Here is a 23,073-nt window from a genome sequence, read left to right as displayed (position 1 = left end):
ATGCACCTCCCATCCCACGTTTGTGTATAATTTTCACGCCAATCTCCAGGTCTTTCATATTTCCTGGGGCTCCAGCCAGGCCCTCAGATCCTCTGATGCTCTCACCATCGCCCTAGCTGGCATGGGTGTGACAGTCCTGTCTAGTACCATGCCAGGCACACAAATTCTCCCCATACTGGTGGTGCATAGTGTTGTACCATCCTATTTGCAACGAGCGCAGGATGGCTCCTTGCTTTGAATTAGGTGCATGTAGGCAGATCAAATTCAGAGAGCTTCCGTCCAACTGCCTATTGACAAAAACATATCTGCCATCTGGGTCCACCTCTAGCTCATGCGTATTGTGCGGAATACCCTCTCTGACCCAAATCAGCACCTCTCATGTGAAAGAGGAGTACTTGGCTCAATACAGTTGTTCTTTCCATTGTCTGGACAATGGTACACTGTCCTGTTGTGCCAAGTGGGCTTCTTGGGGATACACCACATCCACCCCTTGCCATCTCATGGAGTAATGTATTGTGTGCCATTTATCTGGATGCTCCATTCTTGCACATTTCATCTCATAAATTAATATGTTCTTAGCATCACCATTTGTGATTATACAAAAAAGCAGAGGCAACTGCAAGTGCTTCATCACCAGGGGTGTACAATAGCATCCCGACAACCCTTTGTCCCAAAATCTCAGCGGTTGGGCGTGGCGGTGAATCTCCTACTCTAAACTTCAGAGTTGTATCCAACAAGCTAATAACATTACTATCAAACAACACATTCAAGACCACTCTGAGGTCCGCGGATGCATATGGAACATATATATGCAGGGTGAAGCACAGTGTGCTCCCTCTCAACAACAAAATAAAGAGAGAGTGTTGGAGGTCTCCTGCACCTGTAGTCTCTCGTATAGGCCTATGAGTCTAAAACATTTTAAACCCTCCCACTTAAGCCTTTTCGTCTGAAATTTGTAATCATCTTGGTTTTGCTTCCTGCATATTCAAAAACCCCTTACTGTTACCTCACTATCATTGCAGCGCCCAAGCATGGCACACATCACATCCTAGTTGCAGGGTAATGGCAGCTGCATGCACTGCAGCAGCTCAGTCATCATCCCAGGCATCACTCTGTGCATTCCCTCTACATCTGAGCCCACCGCCACATTGCCAGCCTTCGAGCCCCCTCCCACACTGTCTGAGTCCGTCAGAGTGTCTAGTGTTCCTAGTCTCTGGTCCCTCCATTTTGCCACCTCCATGATCACTTTGCGTTTTTCGGTCCTTGCTGGCTTTGTGTCGGGTTTATGTTCCAATGCAGGTGTTACGCTCAGCACCTCTTTCCCGGCAGTTCCAGGGTGATATTCCTGCCAGTTTATTAATCCATGTTGCCCCCCAGTTTATCAATCCTTGTTTTCTTGTAAAACTTTATTTCGATCACCGGGATAATAAAAGCAGATTTTACAATAAAAAGCGCATATAGAAACATTAAATTGTGCTTTACTTTTAAAACAAAAAACAAAAATACTTTTTTTCCACTTCATGCCAAAGATAAAATCAAACATACATAGCACTTTTGAGGTTTCAAGTTGATTCAATCTATTGTTGTAAAGTGCAAGTGCAAGCCTGGTCTTTGTCATGCTATATGGGTCAGAAAGATACAGGTTTAAAAGTATAGACAAATGAAGACGTAACATACAGATATCTGTTTAAAATGAATTGAAAAAGCTAATTCAGTCCACTTTTGTAAAGTTCAAAGTACGAGCCCAGTCTTTATCATGTTTCAAAAATAGAGGTTTAAGAAGACATAAAAGGAGGCGTGACATAAATATATCTATTAAATAGTTTTTTTTTTTAAAGCAGAGAGAGACAGTCAAGTGCAAGTACATAATATACAAATATCCTATGTGTAGTAAATGGGACAGATTCCAGCAAAAAATGTCATCTGTGATAGAAGATGAATGCACCACAACTCTTAACATGAAAATATATTCACTTAGCCAATAGCTTGGAAACACTCGGTGCACCATATCCATGCAGACATAAGAAATTTAGCAATTACATAAGAAATGTAGCAATGACAAACCCTGTTGCTCTATTCGTGTCTGTAGTAAGAATAAAAAAAAAAAAAAAGAAAGAAAAAAAAAAGAATTCTAAAAAGTCTCCTGGTGCTTTCTAGTTCCTGAAGACCTACAAATGGGAGCTATCCATTTGGCTCTTTGTGAGGCATATGATGGACAAAAAAAATAATATATGAGTGCGCGTCTCCTGTGCTCCCGCACAGACTGGGCATAGGTAATCTTTAACTGCTACTTTCGTACACTTGCTACAGAAAACCTTTGTAGGTAGCGACTTGTATCTAAACTTCATGTACAGTTTACTTGCCAGAGATTGCACTATTTTATGAAATGAGGGCTCATAACAAGGCAGGAGTACATAATCCCAAAATTCCCCAGTTAGAGTACTCGTCTGTCCAGTGACTCTTTAGACTGACATGATATCCCAATAGGTACTTTTCAGGCCGGCTTTGAAGACTGAGCTTAGATCGCCTGGAGCTAGCCAAAATCTCTCCAAGAGATTTTTCACAAATTTCAGCCATGGTATTTTGAAAAAGCCCACCTGGCACCAAAAGCTCTCTTAGACCCACCTGAAAGGGTCAAGGCCTGGTGAACACCATAGCATGTACCAATACATAAAGATTCTGCATTCAACCTTTTCTCTTATTCTCCTTTGGGCTAGATCCAGAAAATCTGGGACAAATGTGGTACTCATTGGAAGACCCAATAGAGTTCTTAAACATTTGTGTTTGGCTATTTCTAGTAATCGTGTGTTCAGACAACCCCAAAATTCGGAGCCATACATAATAGCTCCCAATAACATCACATTATACATTTCTAGGGCCGGAGTGACCTTCTTTGTTAAGCTGGTCCTCTTTTGGATTTTTACAATATTAGCAATTTGTTAATACATGTGCTTTTTTGGAGTTGTAAATCCCAGTTAAAGTTAGGCGTTAGTCTTATACACAAGTAATCGAAACTAGACACCTGCTCTATCCGACTATTACCAACGTACACTTGCACTCTCCCCGAGTTATTTTTGTGTGTTGGGCTACAAACCATACATTTCATGTTTAATCTATTTAACTCAAGCCTCCACTACCCACAAAAGGCGATAAAGTCATTCAACAACTTTAGTAGTCCGTGAGGGATTTCGATATCAGAAGTGTGTCTTCCGTTAACCTTTTCCATGCTCATGACGAGCTGAGCTCGTCATGAGGCATGGTGCTCCGGTGCTCATGACGAGCTCAGCTTGTCATAAGCCGTGGAACGCTCAGGTGCGGGGAGAATTCCCCCGCTGTGCTGAGCGTTCCATGGTAGCCGGTGCATCTGTGACGAGCTCAGCTCGTCAGGAGCGCAGTGCCTCATGACGAGCTGAGCTCGTCATGAGCATGCGGGTGCTGTGCGCCCAACCCCCCCCCCCCCCCAGCACAGCGGGGAAATTACCCCTGCAGTGAAGGGGTTAATAATAACAAACAACAAAAGAAGAGAGGTCTAGTCTGGTTATGCACAAGGGTACCAGAAATTAGGAGCGAGAAGATAGGTGGATAGTATAGATCACAGTCACTCTAATTCAGTGGGATCACAGTCACTCTATTTGAGTAGGAAAGCCCTCACACACCGACCTGGTCAGGGGTTAATAATAAGGCAGGTACCCAGCGTCCACTTACTTTTGGTAAGTCGCACCCATCTCTGCCTAGATAATGGACTACTCTGTTAATGAACAGGGAAAACAAGGTCGGTGCAAGGACACAGCCTTGTCTAACTCCACGATCTATCCTAAAGGGGTCCGTCAGCTGGTCTTGTTCCACCTATCTAACTATGGCACAGTTAGCCGAGTGCAACCGTATTAAAATATCCAATAATCTAGCTGGTATGCCCATTCTTTCCAGCTCCCTCCACAGTTTACTTCTGTGTACTAAATAAAAGGCAGCACGCAGGCCGACAAAGGCAACATAAAGCTTGCCTCTGTCGATCACTGAAGTATTCCAAAAAATACAATTAAATCGAACCACCTGGTCCATTGTACTGATATTGCTTTGAAAACCAGCCTAGAAATCTGATAATACATTATTAGTTCAGATCCAAAATTGCAAATGGACCAATACCTATTTGCAAAAGATTTTTTGCAATACTTCAATCAGACGAATTGGTCTGAAATACATTTGTTTGTTACGTAACTCCTTTTTTTGTATATTGGGATAATCTCAGCCAACTTCCAGGAGGGAGAGATCTCCATTCCCTGCATGATAGCATTGAAAATTAGATTTATGTATGGGCCCCATACTTCTGGGTCAGCCAGATAAAGGTCGTAAGGTATCATAGCTGGGCCTGGGGCTTTGGAAGCATTGCAGAATTCTATGGCTGCCACTGTTTCGCTAAGATCACATTTCAGACAACTAGATTTATCTAATTCTAGTAACATGAGGGTAATTCTCACCTTCCCTTACTGGCTCATCTGTGCAAGAATATATGCTACTGAAATGTGTAACCCATTCCTGTGGTTGGATGAAAAATCCAATATCACTTTTGGAACCGGTAGCACAATCTGAGGCAGTTTTCCAAAAGGATCTTGTATCCTTAGTTGACATTACCGAGTACATATTTTCACACATACTACTTTCCCACTCTCTCTTTGCTTTAGCGAGTTCACGTTTATATGCAGCTCTATCTGCCCGATTCATCATCGGCATGTTTTGCGAGTCTGTAATAGCGATTATGGCCTGATTACGAGGCACCGCCAAAATTGTGGTGGCCGTCCACAGTTTTGCTAATTATTACTTTGTAAATCGTATCGGCGGTGACACGCCAGCTGTGCTAGGGAACAATTTCCTGGCGGTGACAGAGAAGCGCCACAACACACTATGCTGAGTAGGGGCTGGTGCAGTACTACTCAGCATATATTGAGTTCCTGGACAGCAAGCCTTTTCATGGCGGAGCCCTACCATGAAATGGCTGGCGGTACAGAAACATTAGGGGCCCTACAGACCCCTTCCGCAATGGGGATACATTCAGGGGTGCACAACATGCGCCCCCTATCTGTATTCCCCCCAGTTCCAGCACAGCATGGACATCACCGTTCAGGCCGTTCTGGAACCTTTTGGCCATTCCCATTACGGTGCCAGTTTTCAAGGGAAAGGAGAAAGGACCGCCAACCTTATTACGAGTTGTACTTTTACAACTGTAAATTGGCCATCGGTCCATGCATGGGTTTGGCTTCCCAGTGTAATGTCTCTAGACCTTTTAATGCCACTGTTGTAATGTTTCAGTCACACAGATGTAGAGGGTTCCTTTTGATTTCTCTCTTATATTCTGTTTATGTCAGCTCCCAGGGGAAGTGAAGCCCCCAGACCAGTCTTTCCCCTGGGCACTTCCAGCAGGCTGGAAGGACAAGGTGGGGAGGCGGTCAAAGGGGTGGGTTAGGGGGCGGGAGCAGGGTGGGCTATAAAACTGTCAGGAGGGGAGGATCCGGCCTCTTCCTGACACTTAACACCACTGGGTAAGGTAGGTGTAAGTTAGTCTACCCACCCACCCTACAGGTTGTAGAAGAAGGGTGTGGGTGATGATTTAGCATGCCAGTTTAGGATAGGTTGCGGGGCACTATGCGCAGAGATACGTTGAAGGGGTGGTGAATCACATATGGTCAGATGTACCCCTCGAATGGGGAAAGGGTACCCAGGTGACTGATGGCTAGGTGCGGGATGCAATGAGCAACAGAAGAAATTCAAGAGAGGACAAGTGAAGGTGTTTGGGGCAAGTGAAGGTGAGAATGGGGATATGGAAGAGGTCACAGAGTAAAAGGGGAAGAGTGAAACAGGTGAGATGGTTTGAGGATGGCGGGGGAGAATATGCTGAATGGTTATGATAAAAGTTATATAATTGAATTTATGTTTGTTAATAAAGTTAACTGTTGCAACCTGCAACCTTGTCCTAATAAAATGGCCTTTTAAGCTTCAAGTAACAGTGTGGAGTGTAGGTATTGTGCGATGTTGAGAGTGCATAATTATCCCCTCTTAATCCACCATTAGCACCGCTCACTGTGCAGTGCGGGATAGTTGTCAGTATCACGAAGGTGCAAGCACAACTTCCTGCTCTCCTCTCATTCACTTGACTCCACTGTCGTCTTCATCAGGGCAGGTTTCATACTTTGCTCTATCCCTAGACTCCGCCCCTCCTGTCGCCATCCGGGCCAGCATCGTCTCCAGTCCTGACAGCCGCCGGCTGCAACTGCCAGGTTCCACTCACTCTGGCCGCTGAGAGCCTCTCAGCGGCTCCACCCTCTTGCTTGTGCCTTCTTCAGGGAGGATCAGCACAGCCCCAGAAGGCCCGCGCTCCTACCAGTGGCCCTCATGATCACCAGAATGAATACCTCATAGTCGGTCAGCTGCCGCCTGCCGCACTCCGCCTCTCCTTAGCGTGCCATGGTCAGCAGTGAAAACCGTTCCCCAGAGCTGGTGAACATCACATTTGGTATCAGATCACTGCAGGATCCATGTTGCTCTGGCCACGCCCCAAAGGGATCCAGTCTAGTCCTCAAGTAGGGTTTGTTGGGACTGGTAAATGTGAGTTTTTACACTGGCTCCCCCATAGGATTAACATTTGATATTTTTTGTCAAATACTTTTATCATTTTATACGTCAAATCACTTTTGTTCTGAAGTTGTGTATAACACACACGTTCTAGACCACCTGAAAACTGAACATAACACAGAAATATCTCTACACCAGAAAATGATACATAGCACACATGCGACCCTAAATTAGAGAATGATGAATAACACACATTCCTCCATTAGAGAGCTATGGAAAATACATATGTCTATAACACACACACACACACACACACACACATGCATAACAAAGGCACACGTCCTTCCAACACATGATCATCAGCAATACTTAAAGAAAGAAATCACAAGACAATCCTTTGAAATACCTTCTACTTTGGGAATACATTCCATTCCTCCTCAGCTCCGAGCAGTGCTGTCTACACAAGGGCACCTCTACTGGAAGAAGACATATGGAAATGCTGCTCATTCTAGCAGCTTTATCTCCCGCTCTTTGCGTTATCTCGCTTTTAATGAATTTTCAGCAGGTCAAAGCACACATCATAGATTTAATTTCTTCTTTAGAAATAAGCCTGTCCCCTTCTGAGTTCTGCTGCTGTATAGATACAATTAAAGCAATACCAAATGCGCACATATCCTCCAGCATAGAATACAATGCCTGCCAGTCTGAGGTATAATTAGATTAAATGTGTGTATTTTTTCTCACAAGGTTCCCAGCACACAGCCTCACCTTCATTTTGTGTTTTTCTGGGTTCCCGAGGCACTGCTGCACCCACCTTCCGCATTCTGGGCCGCCCTCCAGCTGGCAGCTCGTGCCATGGTGCCATGGTGCTAATGTAATCAGATGAGAGGCATCAAAGAGAACCAACTCTTACAGAAACCCACATCAGTATCTAGCCCGACACCTGAGTGATGTTCAGAAATATAGAGCAGGGAAAGGCGTCTATATGCGCTAAAGAGACGAGAAACTGCGAGCTGTGATTACAACTTTGGACTAGGGAGAGGGTGAAAACAGGGTCTTGATTGTTGAAAAGATGAGCACTTATATGTTGACTGCAGAGGGAGAGCCTTGGTTGACCTAATGGATAGATCGGTGAACCTCGAAGCTGGGGAACCGGGTTCGAGTCTCGGCAGGACGCTTAACATCCTGTGATATTGAGCAAATCAATTAGGGCCATAAGTATTAAGATACCAATTTCCATGGGCCTCCTGGCCCATAAAAAGGAATGGGAATTTATTCTCAATTTGCGATTTGCAATTTTCTAATCGCAAATTGAGAATAATTTCAAGGGTTGCACCCCTGAAATAAGTATGGGTGCACATACATGCCCTAAGGGCATGTATGTATGGCACTTTGAAAAATGCTGAAATGTGCATTTTTCAAGGAAATTGCAACTTACCACCAACTAGAAGTTGGTGGTAATTTGCGATTCCTTAAGAGCATTTTGGATTTTTTTTTGCCTAAAACATTCCATTTAAGGAATCGCAAAATTTGCGATTCCTTAAATGCAATCGCAAAATAAGGAATCGCAAATTTTGCAATTCCTTATTTTGCACCCAAATTCTTTCATACATACCATTTTGCGAAAATGAGTTCGCAAATGCCGAAATTCTGTGAATTTCGGCATTTGCGAACCCATTTGGCCTTGATACATATGGCCCTTAATCACAAATTCCTTTGTCTACCAAAATGGATGTGACGATTTGAAACAACTGGTGCTCATGTAAAGCCTCCAATACCTTCCAGTCGAGTTTGCGCTAAATTAGGGTATTTCCATGACAAATCCCACAGCGTGAATAAATATAGAATATGTGTTGCGTGGGGAGCTGGCTCACAGTTAAATATTTGGCAATCCAAGTCACTCGAGACGGCTGAGAATTTGTGAGATGTAATTTCGGGGTCACTTTGACCTTGTTGAGTGTTGGCTGCTCTTAACACTGGACCAGATCTCACTTATTAAGATGATTATCCTACCTAAATATCTGTATGCAAACATTCAGTATGCTTCACTACAGAATTTTTCTAACAGATATTGCAACTGTTATTAAGACCTATCTGGGGCAATGAACAACAGCGCATACGATGGTCTGTCCTTGTAAAACTGATATTGGAAGGTGGACTGGCAGTACCAGATCCGTATGTATATTACCTGATGGTGCAGGCTTACCTCGTCAAATATTGGTGGACAACATCACCGCCACCCAGGGCCGGCTTTAGCACTGGTGGCGCACTGTGCGACAATGTTTGTTGGGCCCCACCCCACAGACTTCCTCACTACTACCCTTTAACAGTGCCCCCTCAAGTCTCCATAACCACTCTCTCTCTCTCAGATGTATTTAATTATCTATATAGCGCCGCCTATACCAGTGTAGGGTGCCAAAGCACTTTATATCACACACACATGACACAGAGACATTCAATCATATGTGTGTAAATCAGTGTATAGGAAATGTTACATAGGCCAGAAGACTACAAGGTGAGTCACATGTCATCCATACTGGTAGACATTATAGTTTAAAAGTGTGCTTGGTCTGGAGAAGCACAGACTCAGAATTTAAAATATAACCCCATGGTTGGGGCTACATTTAAAAATGAGGATTTTTTTAAACCAGAGTGAACCCTTTTTGAAACATTAGAATAACGAAAGATGGAGGAAAACATCAGAATGCTCTAATCTATACCTTACAGTTTGCATGCAGCTCTTTGATGACAGTTATTAGCTTGATATTCCATGTTAGGATTTTAACAAATACACTGCTAGAACCAAAAGGATCTCTCTGACAAAAGCACTGACCTATTTAAACAATATGTACTTTGTGATCTGCATGGCACACATTCTTTGCAGCAGACACATTAACTCTCTGTGCTACCATAAAATGAGTAAAATCTTCCACTTGACAAAACTCCTCTCTCCAGGAAGAACATTAATCACTGTGTTATCTTGACATTTTTTTTGTAGGAAAATTGCTGAGGCCAGCAATGCATCATCAGGTGCTTTTAAAGACATAAAATACTTACAAACACCGTGCCCCCTCGAAGATTCAACACCCAGTGCGCTGGCACCGGTCGCACAGCCCAGGAGCCGGCCCTGCCGCCACCTATGCGGGCATGAATAGAGCGCACTCTGGCGCGTTTTGTCCCGCTTCTTGCTCCTTTATGCCAGAAACCGCAACTCTGCCAGATGACATGGATGTGATAGGCTGAACATGTAGCCAGGTGGGAATTAATACATCTCACACAACACAACCCTCCATTGTTACAGGCACACTGTAATGCACTGCTCCCCAACTCAGGTTCATGCCGCGAACACACTTCAGAAACTGGTCATAGTTGTATTGGATAGCTTTTTTTACTGATGGCTCATTTATAACCCTCACAGGATATAAAAGAAAATGGGTTGACACCCCGTTAGATATTCTTTATTGTCATCGGCTGTGTAAGAAATTGGGGACTCTAGTTGGCAGAGGTAGGTACCTTTGTCCAAATAGGGAAGCTTGCTTCTAGTCAGGGTAAGAGGGATACACTTCTAAAATTATCCCTGCTCACCCCCTTGGTAGCTTGGCACGAGCAGACAGGATTATCTAAGAGGCAGTGTGTAAAGTATTTGTGAACACATACAGTAATACAGTGAAAACAATACAAATGGACACCAAACCGGTTTATACAAATAAATAATCTTTATCTAAACCAAAACAAGACCAAACGACAAAAATCCACAATACAGTAATACAAATATGACTTTCAGATGGTAGAAATAGTTCAGTTCAAAGCAAATTGCAGATGCAACACTTTTCTCACAAAGTCCCTGAGGTGTGTCACACAAACAAACAAAACGGGCCACAGGGAAGGTGATGCGTTGGTTCCTTACCCTCAGGGAAGGTGATGCATTGGTTCCTTGCTCGAGGGGAGGTGATGCCTTGGTTCCTTACTGCAGCGCAGGAGAGGTGATGCGTCTGTTCCTTACCGGAGATGTGGTGATGCATCAATTTCTTACTGCGTGGAGGTGGTGCGTCGGTTTCTTACTGCATCCCCCAACGATGCTACAAACTTGGTGCCTCAATGCAATGTGACGATCCGGAGAGATGCGTGAATTCTTGCAGCCGCACAGCAGGCCTTGCGTCAAACTCGGTGCGATGATCTCGGACTTCGGAGATCAGTGCACTCGATGAAGCGTGCAGGGATTTCTCGAGCCTCGGCAGGCGCTGCGACAATTTCCACGGCAATGCGTCAGAAACAGGTACGGATGCATCTCGCTTCTTCGAAGGTGCGTTACTTTTCCAGCTCCATCGGAAAACTGTCTCTAGAGGTCCAAAACAACAGCAGGCACCTCTTTGCAGGTTAGAATTCCCAGCAAGAAAATTCAGGGGAACTCTTTGTCTCCCTGAGACTTCAAAACAGTAGGCACGCTCAGTTTCAAGCCCTTGGAGATCTTTTACTCAAGCAGGTGACAAAGCAAACAACAAAGTCCTTTTATCCTTTCCTTGGCAGCAAGTAGCCTTAGTGGGCCAACCCCAGACAGCAAACAGCACAGGGGCAGTATTCCTCCTCAGCTTCTCCAGCTCTTCTCCTTGGCAAAGGTTCCTCTGGATTTCCCAGAAGTGATCTAAAAGTCTGGGGTCTGGGCCTCTCTTTTTATACACAAAAATCCTTTGTTCTCTGAAGGCAGTGAGTGTCTGTACCCAGCAAAACCAGTACTGTCCTCACTGGTGCAGCTTCCTGTCAGGAGGTGGAGACAGCATTGTGGAAGACAGACCAGGCCCATTCAGTGAAAGGAAATCTCCTCCCGACTCTAAACGCAGGCCAGGTCTATTCAGCCCAGCTCTGACTCATCAGGCTCTTTAGAGCCACTGTTCCTCCCCAGTCCCTGTCATTCAAAAGCCAGACATACAATACACAAACCTAGCAGAGGCATACTGGATGGCTCAGCAAGAAAATACCTACTTTCTAAAAGTGGTATTTTCAAACACAGAATGTAAGAATCGCCCTCACTAAAAGATGCATTTCAACATTCTGAGTTCAGGCATACTAAACTTTATTTTCCTACCTTGTTCCCGGGCGTAGTTATGTTTATACGATGCTATAAACAAACTCCCATTCCTGTCCTATGGGAACAGATAGCCTTGCAATGGTGAAAAATGAAATTGGAGTTAATTCACTATCAACACATGTTACACACACATGGGCATGTTCTACCTTTATTATACTCTGCACCCTGCCCTCAGGGGCACCATGGACCTGCGTTAAGGGTGTCTGACTTGTAAGAAAAGGGAAGGGTAAGGCCTGGCAAGTTGGTGCATTTGCCAAGTCGACATGGCAGCACCAGACACCACACAGGTTCTGCAATGGCAGGCCAGAGTTACATTTATAAGCTGCTTATGTGGGTGGCAAAATCAGTACTGCAAGCCCACTAGCACTATTTGATATATAGGCCCTGAGCACACCATGTGCTCTGCACTAGGGAAATGACTAGTAAATGAAATCCGCCAATCAGGGAAACACTAATCTATAACAACAGTTTACTAAGGGAGCACTTGCCCTTTGGCACTGAACAGCAGTGGCAAAGTGCCCACAGCATCTGGACCAGCAAAACCGAGTCCAACACCCAACAAAAACACAGGAGGAAAGGGCAAAAAATGCAGGGGAGACCCTCGCCAATGTTGCCAGGTCCAACAGGTTATGTTCTGCGGACAAAGTAGGCTTTCCACATTTCCCTATGGATAGGGATCTCCTGGTTGAGCAAAGCTGCACCCAAAGCAAGTTATTGGTTATGAGACATGACATTTTCTAATGTGTAATGGGAGTTACATAATGAAACCATATATCCTGCATTTTACCATAAAGTTTTTTGGGGCCCACAGCCATGTATCGCAAGAGACCCAGGATTGAGTGATTGGCACTTCAGTGATTTCCAACAATCAGGAGGGGTCCAAACATTACTATGGAATGCATTTAAACTGATAAGTACTAAAAGTGGTACTGATGAAATTAATCTGCTTGTCTCAGTGGATACTATGCACTTAGAACTTGAATGTCAATCTAATGTCGGTAATGTTGAATTTTTCTTTGTCAACAAAATGAACAAAAAAGAGGGGATCCTGTCAGATGTTTAGAAGGTAGGATAAGAGATTGTTGGATGGTTGAAGAATGGATTGAAGGATTATTGTACAATTAGAGAGAGGGGAGAGATTGCTGGATAGAGAAATAAGGTTGTTAAATGGTTGAAGACTGTTGTGCTGGATTGTTGAATGGGTGTTGAGCGGTGTAATTGATTGTTGAAAAGTAGGATTAGGGATTGGAATGGGTGGAGAGAGTATGGTGAAGGATTGATGTACGAGTGTAGAGTGTGGTAATGGGTTGCTTTCTCGTTAGAGAGATTGGCGATTTAGCGACAGAGGCAGTGAAATTAGAGAAGGAGACACTACTGAGTGATAGGGATTTTTTGGCTTTTGGTGAGAGGGAAAGAAAGACATGTTTTATGGAACATAGAATGGAGAAATGGGTGGTTGATAAGGCTGAAAATATAGAGGAGATTGGTGAGAAGAATTAGATTAGATGCATGTAGAAGGAAGATGGTGGTAGAAGATGGTTAAATGCGTGGAAACTGGTTGGATGACTATATGGATGTCTTGGTCCATCAAATTGTTCCTTTGCTTATGAATGAGTGTGATAGTTCTTTACAATATTGGAGTAGACAAGTGAATTGTTTTTATCAACTATGACAACTAGGCTCAGTTTCATGGCATACAGATGCATGTACTTATTGCTGGCTGATGGGGTCCAAAGATAATAAATTGTGGATCTATTTCACTAAGAGCCATGTTTGTGCTGATTGTGTATATTGCCTTTACAAGTTTTGCTACACTTCCTTTTCAGTTGGAGTGGCAGATGTTAGGGGCTGAGACCTCTCCAAACGCCATGTGGCTCTTTTGGTCTTTGCTGGTGTGTGTGCTTGGATCCAGTCATGGTGGCACGCTTCAGACACTGCGAACAGGTAGGTCTCTTGTCAATCTCTGCTTTATTCTTATTTCTTCACTACCTACAGCATTGGTAGGAAATTCAACTCACATTCGTGCCACCCCTGAGATATTGCAGACTGAAAATGTTTTAAGAGAATGCCACATCAGCACATGAAAAAAGTTACACATGGAAAAGCAGCTCGGTGGAAATATTTAACAGCATCTGGCGGAGATTGAATTATCTCTGTTTAGTCTGTAATAACGATTACCCTAACCCCAGGTCTCTAGAGAGCAACTGAAAACTTTGTGGAGGCCAAACATCCACAAATCTTGCCTTCTCAAAGTCTGATTTTCATGACACACATTACTTTTGAGGAATATCTGAAATATTGCACATCTAAAAGTAATACATTTTCTGTCGAGTGAAGAACTTAATAACTATGTACTCAATAACTGCATTACCTGTTTGTGTCTGCCCGTGGTAGCTTCAGGGACTTACTCATTCTGGAATACTGGGATGGAGCATACCTACTACAGGCACATGTAAACTATGTCCAGACACATATGTTCTCTACATTGGGTAGTTTAAATTTTCTTTCTACTTCTTTTTGCTGGACAGAGAACTGTTTCTTCTCTGCACTGTAAGTTCCCATTAATTCTGAAGTATTTATCGGTTAGTCAGATACAACGCTTTGTAAATCGTGGACCATACTTCCCAGATCACAAAAAAAATGATAGTAGTCCTCAGTATACATGCAGAGATTTTATATTACTTGATACACCAGTTGGCATAACTATTCCAGCAACATAAACACACTGCTACAGTGTTGAGGTTGGCATTCAGGGTTTGACAGAGTGGGAGTCCTGCCTGACTCAGTGGGCTGCCACACCAACTAACAGGAAGTTGCCCACATCATTTACAGGTCTGGGAACTTTTAGGTTTCCGAATGCTAAGCCTAAGCTGGCACCCCCACTCCAAACTCTGCGGTCAGACGCCACTGACCTGTTGGCCCATTTGGCGTAAGACCATTGAGTCACAGTAGTGGAAGCTATGACCTATCCTAGGTGGGGATTCTGCCACTGTTGTCTTTGTTCATGGGAACACCATGTGATAGATGGTGGGTCCCAACATGGCACGTGATGCAGACCTCAGTTCGTCAAGTTAGTGATCCTGTATTTCCATTGATTTCCAAGCTGTTTGGTTATCTTTATTTCTTTTAATATAAGCAAAGCGGATTTTGGTCTTGATGAATGCATCAGTACATCTATTGAGGGTCTTGTTCAGGCAGAAACATGTTCACCGCATGATTTAGGTCCAGTACAGCCAATTTCTAAACTCTACCTGCTGGGTACAAGAATAAAATACCACAGGTCCACCAGGAGGTAATTTTAACAGTATTGTCCCTGTGCACTCATACTCATTTTTGTTAACACTCTCACACCTACCGCTATGGAGGACTCCCTCATGTCTGACTAACACCTCAGGATCTCCCCTCAGTGGAGGACTGTTTCCCACACCACCACCACCTCACTCAGTTGAGATGTGAGGAGAGGCCCTATGATGAAGCATGCCACCATAGGATGGGAGAGGACCACCGTCCTTTCAGCTGACAAGACAAACTCATAATACTCCTCAGAACTGATTCTGGTGTCTAATGAAAGCTGTTACTTTTGTGGCCTCCTAGTGCTGGCCCGTTTTTATCAACTCAAAGATATGAAACATACTATTATCTATATGTTTCAATTATAAGCAAGATCAGAAACCTTTGAAGTGACCCTGCTTCCTGTTTCATCAGCACTAACAACTTGGGGTTTATCTGTGATGAAGATGGCAGCTTTTGCTCCTGTCCAAGACCTTCTTTTGAGAAATTAAAACCTTTAGTCTGGAAACACTGATGTCAGAGTTAATACACTTACAGTCATACCAGATATCTTTAATCCAATTTTCCACAAAATAGACTTTAGATGGTTGCTAAACAGTGTAGGAAGCTCTGCAATCAGTCCTGGCATCACCAGCTTTGTTATTCCAACTAACCCCTTTAGAGTCATGATTTAAAAAACAGGATGAACAAAGTATCTGGATACTTCTCAGAGAATTAAGGTACAGTAGGAAAGGTTTTTATACCAGAGGCACTGCGTTGCTTTAACACTCTTTTTGGGTCAAATTCTGATAGCCACAGACAACATGGAGGCCTCAAGAGAAGGCCTGTGCACGTCTAGAATACAGTAAACACGGTAGACAGGTCAATGAGCTAGTCTTCAGAATGCATATGTGGATGTGCTCCACTGGGTTCTCAAGATGTATGCAGGCTTGGAGAGGCCTATCTTACAATAGGGCAGCACCAGCCGGGCTCGCGTTACTAAATATACTGAAGCAGATCAGTACAACAGTCGCTGTAATGCATTTTCTCTCCCCTTTTCTCTCATATCCTCTCCCTTTCTCTCTTTCTCTCTCACTCTCGGCCCCTTTTGGGTTGGCCAAGCCTTCTGGCATGCTGTTATACGCACCACATGACATTCATGTTTCAGAGAGAGAAACACCCGGGATCCACAATAAAAAGTCTTCAATCGCAGGTTTTAATTTTGGCAACTTTTCATTTTCATCCATGGCCAATTTGTTTCTCGGTTTAACTGTACTGATATGCACGCCCACTGTGATACGCATGCTTACATGATAAACATGGGTTTCCATGGTGGGTCTTTATTTGGTAAAAACAATTCTGAGGGGCTGTTAGAGGAATATGATCAAAGTAGAACTGCAAGGGTTTTATGACTGGAATCCTCTGGCAGTTCTACCTACAATTTTGGAGTTTTTGCATACAACAGTCAATTTACTTACTACCGACCCTGCCAGTTTTCTCATCTTTCACTGCAACACAGTTATTTCAGACAAATAGATGTAGAGGCTCAGCCAGAGGGCACCATCAAGAGGCACCATCAAGAGGTCACCATCTTCCTTTTCCACAATGACTGCAGCAAAACTGCTTTAAACCTCTACTTAACAAGCATTTACAATGCAATGGTTTTGCCTTTGTTAAAGTTAGAGCTATTGGCATTGCTCTTGACATTATTTTTATTTATGTTTTTTTTAACATAAATAAATGGCATTGTCATTTACAATGCCAATAGCTTAATCTCTCGCAAATGCCACACACAAACACCCACAGAGAGCCCCCCCCACACACACACACAGAGCCCTCCACACACACACCCGCACAGAGCCCCCCACACACACGGCCCCATAGAGCCCCCCCACACAGAGCCCCCCCCCACACACACACACAGAGCCCCCCACACACTGCGAGCCCCCCCACACACACTGTGAGCCTCCCCCACACACTGTGAGCCACCCCCACACACTGCGAGCCCCCCCCACACACTGCGAGCCCCCCCCACACATTGTGAGCCCCCCACACACTGCGAGCCCCCCCACACTGCGAGCCCCCCCCACACACTGCGAGCCCCCCCACACACTGCGAGACCCCCCCACACAGGAATGACTGGAGAAGGCCAGGCGGTGCGGCAAGTAAGGATGGTGGGGCGGGGCTTTTCTGCGTGGCCAGAGTCCAGTGGCAGTACATTTCTGGTCATGGGCCATTGAGCACAGCTCCCAGGGATCCAGCGACCGGACAGTCTCCACTGTGTAGGTAGGCAACAAGGCGCAGAGCAGGCACCAGGAAGGGCAGTCGGAAATAGCCAGTGCCCGCTTTGTCTGAGAAGGCCGCCTAGGAGCAAGATAGCAACGCAGCCCACGGCCAGCAGAGCAGGTAGGCCCCAGCATAGCTGTAGGGGTCTCCCCCTAGACTACAGGAGCCGCACCTGCACCTGGGGACGCCCGCCCCTACTCCCTGAACCACCTCTCCCAGTGCGAGGTGCCCCGCAACAGATGCTAGAAGAAAAGGGGCCCGGTGGTGTAGCAGCGCCGTAGGTACTGCGTCCCCGCCGGGACACCGGTTGGATAGTCATTTGATTCGAGTAGTGTGTATGGTGAGTGTCCCTGGCCTTAGGCACAGCAGTGGGCAGGGATATATTTCACGGTGCTCACAACTCTCCGCACCTAGACTCTGGTCAGTAGGCTCCTCCGTGGTCTGGCAGGGAGCAAGTTAAGGCCTGTGATGTGCCACGTTCGCCTGGTCCCGCCAGCTGTCCCTAGCCAGACACCTTGTGGCAGCAGGCCTTGATTAGGTCTCTGCAATAGTCCGCTTGCCAACATTAAGCAGCATCGCAGTAACTGCTTCAGCTGCAGGGTGACTCCAAAGTCAAAACCGGGGACACAGGTGCTTCAGAGGTGTATTGGTTGCCAGGATTAATGTCGGATAAGGGGCAGCAGTGCGGTGCTTCGTGGCCTAGGGTGCATCCGCCATCTTGGACCTGCTAGCCAACACCCCGCCCCCCTTTCCTCCCACCTCCCACCTCGCCCCTTTCCCCACCTCCAAGGGGAACATTGCTGATAGTACAAAAGTGCCCTGCCTCCAGATATGGTTAAGTCCCAGCAAGTGGCACATAGGACAGACATGTTAAACAAGTGAGATAGGGGAAGAACCCGCTATAGAAAGAGACCTGCCTTGACAAATCAATTCTCCACATGATTTCATCTCACACAGCACTGAGAAAGTAACACCAAAGTCAAGCTGCGTGGCAAGAAACGAACGCCCACACACCAGATCAACAAGGCATAGGGATGCGACAGCAAAAGAGGGCAGTGGTGCCAGCCTAGATCGGAAATTCAACCCCTTCACAGAATCCTTAAAACAAAGACACGGAGAGCGGGAGGGGGGCGGGAACGGGCCGGAGACACACACCAAAGTGAAGCTGCGTGGCAGGAAACGAACGCCCACACACCAGATCAACAAGGCATAGGGATGCGACAGCAAAAGAGGGCAGTGGTGCCAGCCTAGATCGGAAATTCAACCCCTTCACAGAAACACATGAAACAAACATGAAAAAGACATGAGACAAGGGCAACAAAGACAACACCACGGAGTAACGGAAAACATGGAGAGGACATGACAGCCGACGAAAGCATTCCATTGACGGAAAACAAAGACAACTGCCACGCTCGGTGCAGGCTCCGGTCGCCCCGTTCTCGTCCTGGCTTTGCGGGCCTTCCTTCAGGCTCCCTCACTCATCCGGGAGCAGGCCGATCTTCCAGTCGTCTCCTACACTCACCGGGGGCAGGGGCAGATGCCTCGGAGCTCCGGCGACGGCTTCCTAGGAGCGGAGTCTTGCTTCGGGGGCTGGGCCAATCCCAGCGCGGCCCTGCGGCGAGTCTCCGCTGACGTCAGCGCTTCCTGGGCCAATCAGGACGGGACTTCCTCGTCGAGCCCTCCGCCAAGGCCCAATCAGTGCGCGGCTTTCCCGGGTCAGCCGCCAATCAGCAGGCGGACCCTTCGGTGCAGTCTTCGTATCTCATACCAGGGAAACACTGAAATAAGCGTGTATAGTGTCACAAAAGAACTGAGTGTTCGGTTTCCTATAGCCAGCTGATGTACTTGTGGGGGCATATATATATAACAAGAATGGGGGACGGGCACACGGAGAGGGGAGGGGGGACGGCGGGAGGGGGGACACGGAGGATGGCAGGACCACACGGAGAGCGGGAGGAGGGAGAGCGGGAGGGGGGACGGCGGAAGGAGGGACACGGAGGAAGGCAGGACAGCAGCAAGCACGGCCCGGCCGGACCAGATTCGGGGGCGTTCCCGGCTTTTGGCTGACGTAGCATGACGTAGCCAAAAGCCAAAAATTCTCGGGAACGCCCCCGAATCTGGTCCTGCATTGATGGACAGGCCAGTCTTCCAATGGCTAGCCTCCATTTATGGAGCTAACCAATGGATGACGGGGGCGGATTCCAACCCCTATCTAGCGAATGCTTACTTCATAAGCATTGGCTAGGCAAAACCTAAAAATGGGGTTAGGTTAGGTGAAACGTTCAGTGTCCCTTCCTGGACCTTTGCAAAGCCAGGCAGCATTTTGTATTGCCAATGGATCTAAGGGGAGTTAACAGACACTTTTGGGGGGACAGTCACTAGCATGTACGCTCCCAAACAATCCTCTTGTTTTTTTATCAGGGCTCTTGCTCACTGTGGTTTCCCTCACAGCATGTTTCATTATTGAGTTATTTCCCTGAATCATAGAGGTATCTGGATGAGCTTAACCTTGAAACTCGAGGGATCTCTTTATTGTCTACTGGAGGGATCTATCATTAAAATTGCCTCTGGGTGTCCTACAATATCACTCCATGTTTTGAACCAGCTTATGGCCTCCCTGCCAAGGTTAAAACCAAGGGTTGATGGCAATGTGGGAAATAATCTATTCCTGCATCTAAGGTCTACATATTTCGGCCTACTGGTTGATTACCTTTCATCAGGACCGAGTAGTCCAAATCCTACTTGCAACTGCATTTGAAATTATTTAAGCTGTGCCCCATACTCAGTGCCACATCCTTTACAACGAGTTCTGAGGTTAAGAGAAAAAAGATATTCATATTGCTAGCCATCACAGCTATTATTCGGTTTTCTGCGACTTATCAAGTGAACACTGCAACAAAAATGTTTGTTCCATGTGGAATACACCATGCTCTCTCATTTAGTATTTGTTCTGAAAGGCTACTACTTACTCAAATGGAATATGCTGATGTAATGCAATCGTTCGTAGCATGACGTGTCTGTGTATCCCAAAACGTTTTTGTTTTTTTAAAGTAATCCGGGTGCCGATTCAACCTTTGTGAATTTGCAGCATGCAGATGCAGAGCCAGAACGCACAAAAGCTTTCGTATTTTCTTGTGTCGGGCTGCATAGGAATGTTGGGAGGTATCGACCTTTTATTCACACACTGCAGAGAGAACCCAAGGTAAACCAATGTAGTTAAGTTTGTTTAAAAAAAGGAAAAAATAGGCTGAGGTGTGTTACTATACAGCTCCTCTTAATTGGGACATACTTCATCAAAGGTCTCATCTCCGTGTTATTTCTTGGTCCGTAGCGTCTTCCGGGTCACGTGACTCCCTCTGCCCCTGTCATACCATATAACGACGCAAACCAACATCTTTCGATTTCAAACCTGCCAACTCGCACGGAGCCACCGTGCGCCTCACGATTTCGATTCCTTTTACACGGCCCAAAGCCCCGCCCCGCCCCTACCTTGATAGCCAGCCACACCCCCGCAGAAGCACTTTGGGCTTCAGAGGTAATTGGACTTAAAGATCTGCCCCCTCGTCTCACACGGCGAATTTTATTAGGAGTTTGGATGGTCTGTGATTATGTTGCCTCTCTGCGTTTTTAGCCGAAATGAGTTATTATTGCTCTAGTTAGTGGGTGATTTATTTATTTATTGTCATTTACTAGAGCACTGAGATAATTACTTATAACACCTCTGCAGTTACTTCCTTTGATAAGCATTTTGCACAGTAATTCCTCACATATGTTAATCAATACGTCTAAGTATGGGTTGTATACCAGAAACATTCCATTTGTTGCACTTCCATTGTTTGTATCTCACCATACATCATTTACCACAAAACTGCTGTCCTGGTCAATTGCTCTTTTTATCTTCAGTGGTTGCTAGCTTTGTGATTGTCCACTAAAGGTGCTAGCAGCAGGACCACTCTTTATCTGTTCATAGAGGCCCGTGGAATATCCTCGCTCATGCCCTGGATATGGGTGTAGAGGTGGTGAATCCACCTTTGCTTCCTCTCAAATAGTACTCTTTCAGGGTTCCTGTTCATAGAGACCCGTGGAATATCCTCGCTCATGCCCTGGATATGGGTGTAGAGGTGGTGAATCCACCTTTGCTTCCTCTCAAATAGTACTCTTTCAGGGTTCCTTATGTTTCCATCCAGTTGTGGTGTGGACTTATGGTGGTGAAGCACTTTTTTCGCTGCAAAGTATATCTTTTTTTCAACGATGGGCTGGTGTTTGCTTTCCGCTTTATGAATGCAGCTGCAGGAAGTGCATCTCTTGCTTTGGTGCAGGATTGTTCTCTCTTTTTTTTTTTTTCAAGAAATTGGACTTTTTTTATTAAAGCATTAATAAGCTACACTCTGATCAGCATTCACCGGGGGCAGGGGCAGATGCCTCGGAGCTCCGGAGACGGCTTCCTAGGAGTGGAGTCTTGCTTCGGGGGCTGGGCCAATCCCAGCGCGGCCCTCCGCTGACGTCAGCGCTTCCTGGGCCAATCAGGACGCGACTTCCTCGTCGAGCCCTCCGCCAAGGCCCAATCAGTGCGCGGCTTTCCTGGGTCAGCCGCCAATCAGCAGGCGGACCCTTCGGTGCAGTCTTCGTACCAGGCTTCGAATCTCATACCAGGGAAATAAGCGTGTATAGTGTCACAAAAGAACTGAGTGTTCGGTTTCCTATAGCCAGCTGATGTACTTGTGGGGGCATATATATATAACAAGAATGTGCCCCGGGCTCACGGATAGCGGGAGAGGGGAAGGGCACAAGGAGGTGGGAGGGGGACGGCGGGAGGGGGGACACGGAGGAAGGCAGGACCACACGGGGAGCGGGAAGGGGGAGAGCGGGAGGGGGGACGGCGGGAGGAGGGACACGGAGGAAGGCAGGACAGCAGCAAGCACGGCCCGGCCGGACCAGATTCGGGGGCGTTCCCGGCTTTTGGCTGACGTAGCATGACGTAGCCAAAAGCCAAAAATTCTCGGGAACGCCCCCGGATTCCAACCCCTATACTATACTCATTAAGTTTTTTCTAGCGAATGCTTACTTCGTAAGCATTGGCTAGGCAAAACCTAAACAATGGCGGGCCAGTGAGACAGATGTCAGAGTTTCTTCCAAAGTGGAGCGAGATTACCCTGGAACAGTGACTATTGTAAATCATCTAATAGAGCTATTCCTACCAGTTTGTCAAGAGCCCTCTGCTTGCACACAAATGCTTTTTGGAAAGAAACGTATGCCATATTACACAGGTGAGCCAGAGAAACATTACATGCCTAAGAGAGGGGAGCAGATTTTATTGAAGGTGCTCATCCTCAGAGAAAACGTCTGTAGTAATCAATATTTATACCCATGAGATCGGCTATTCTCTCTAAGAATCGTTGCTGGGGACACAATGTAAACATATAATATGGGTGCTCCAATCAGCTATAGATAATAGAATTATTTACAATGATGACATGTTGACATATTTCTCACATGTAGGGTATTTATTAACCACCATTTTCATAATTTTGTAAAATGCCACTGATATTGCCACAAAGAGTTTTGTCAAAGGTTTGATTAACAGTGATAAAGAAATGAGATATGAACACTTGTGACTTTTAGGCAATCTCTGTACGATAGGGCCCCAAGAAGAAAATTAACATATTTAAAGAAATTGTATCTTAAACGTGGTTACTATATTGGGACTAAAAACATTCATTCATTCCATACTGACTGTCTTAATCCAGAGGATCAGATATGTGGACCCTTGTTTTTAAACAGATCCAGAAATTAATTTGAGGAATTATTTTCATGATGTCTTCATTAGGACTGGATCAAACCACATCAATTAACTTGATACACGCAAT

The 23,073-nt window shown here is 45.6% G+C and overlaps 1 protein-coding gene across 3 annotated transcripts in view; it reads left to right on the top strand.

The window, feature by feature from the left end:
- Window positions 1-23,073, top strand: part of COL16A1 (collagen type XVI alpha 1 chain) — an 831,382-nt gene that overhangs the window by 47,266 nt on the left and 761,043 nt on the right. For all 3 annotated transcript variants that reach the window (XM_086955641.1, XM_086955640.1, XM_086955639.1), the window contains exon 2: window positions 13,477-13,594. In XM_086955641.1, coding sequence (XP_086811767.1) covers window positions 13,489-13,594 — 106 coding nt within the window. In that variant the 5' untranslated portion in view covers window positions 13,477-13,488. The remainder of the gene's footprint in view (window positions 1-13,476; window positions 13,595-23,073) is intronic.

The sequence above is a fragment of the Lissotriton vulgaris genome, chromosome 2_1, assembly GCF_964263255.1.
Source record: "Lissotriton vulgaris chromosome 2_1, aLisVul1.2, whole genome shotgun sequence".
NCBI classification, from domain to species: domain Eukaryota; kingdom Metazoa; phylum Chordata; class Amphibia; order Caudata; family Salamandridae; genus Lissotriton; species Lissotriton vulgaris.
Note: the sequence above shows the minus strand (reverse complement) of the source record. Positions and strands in the feature narration are given on the sequence as shown.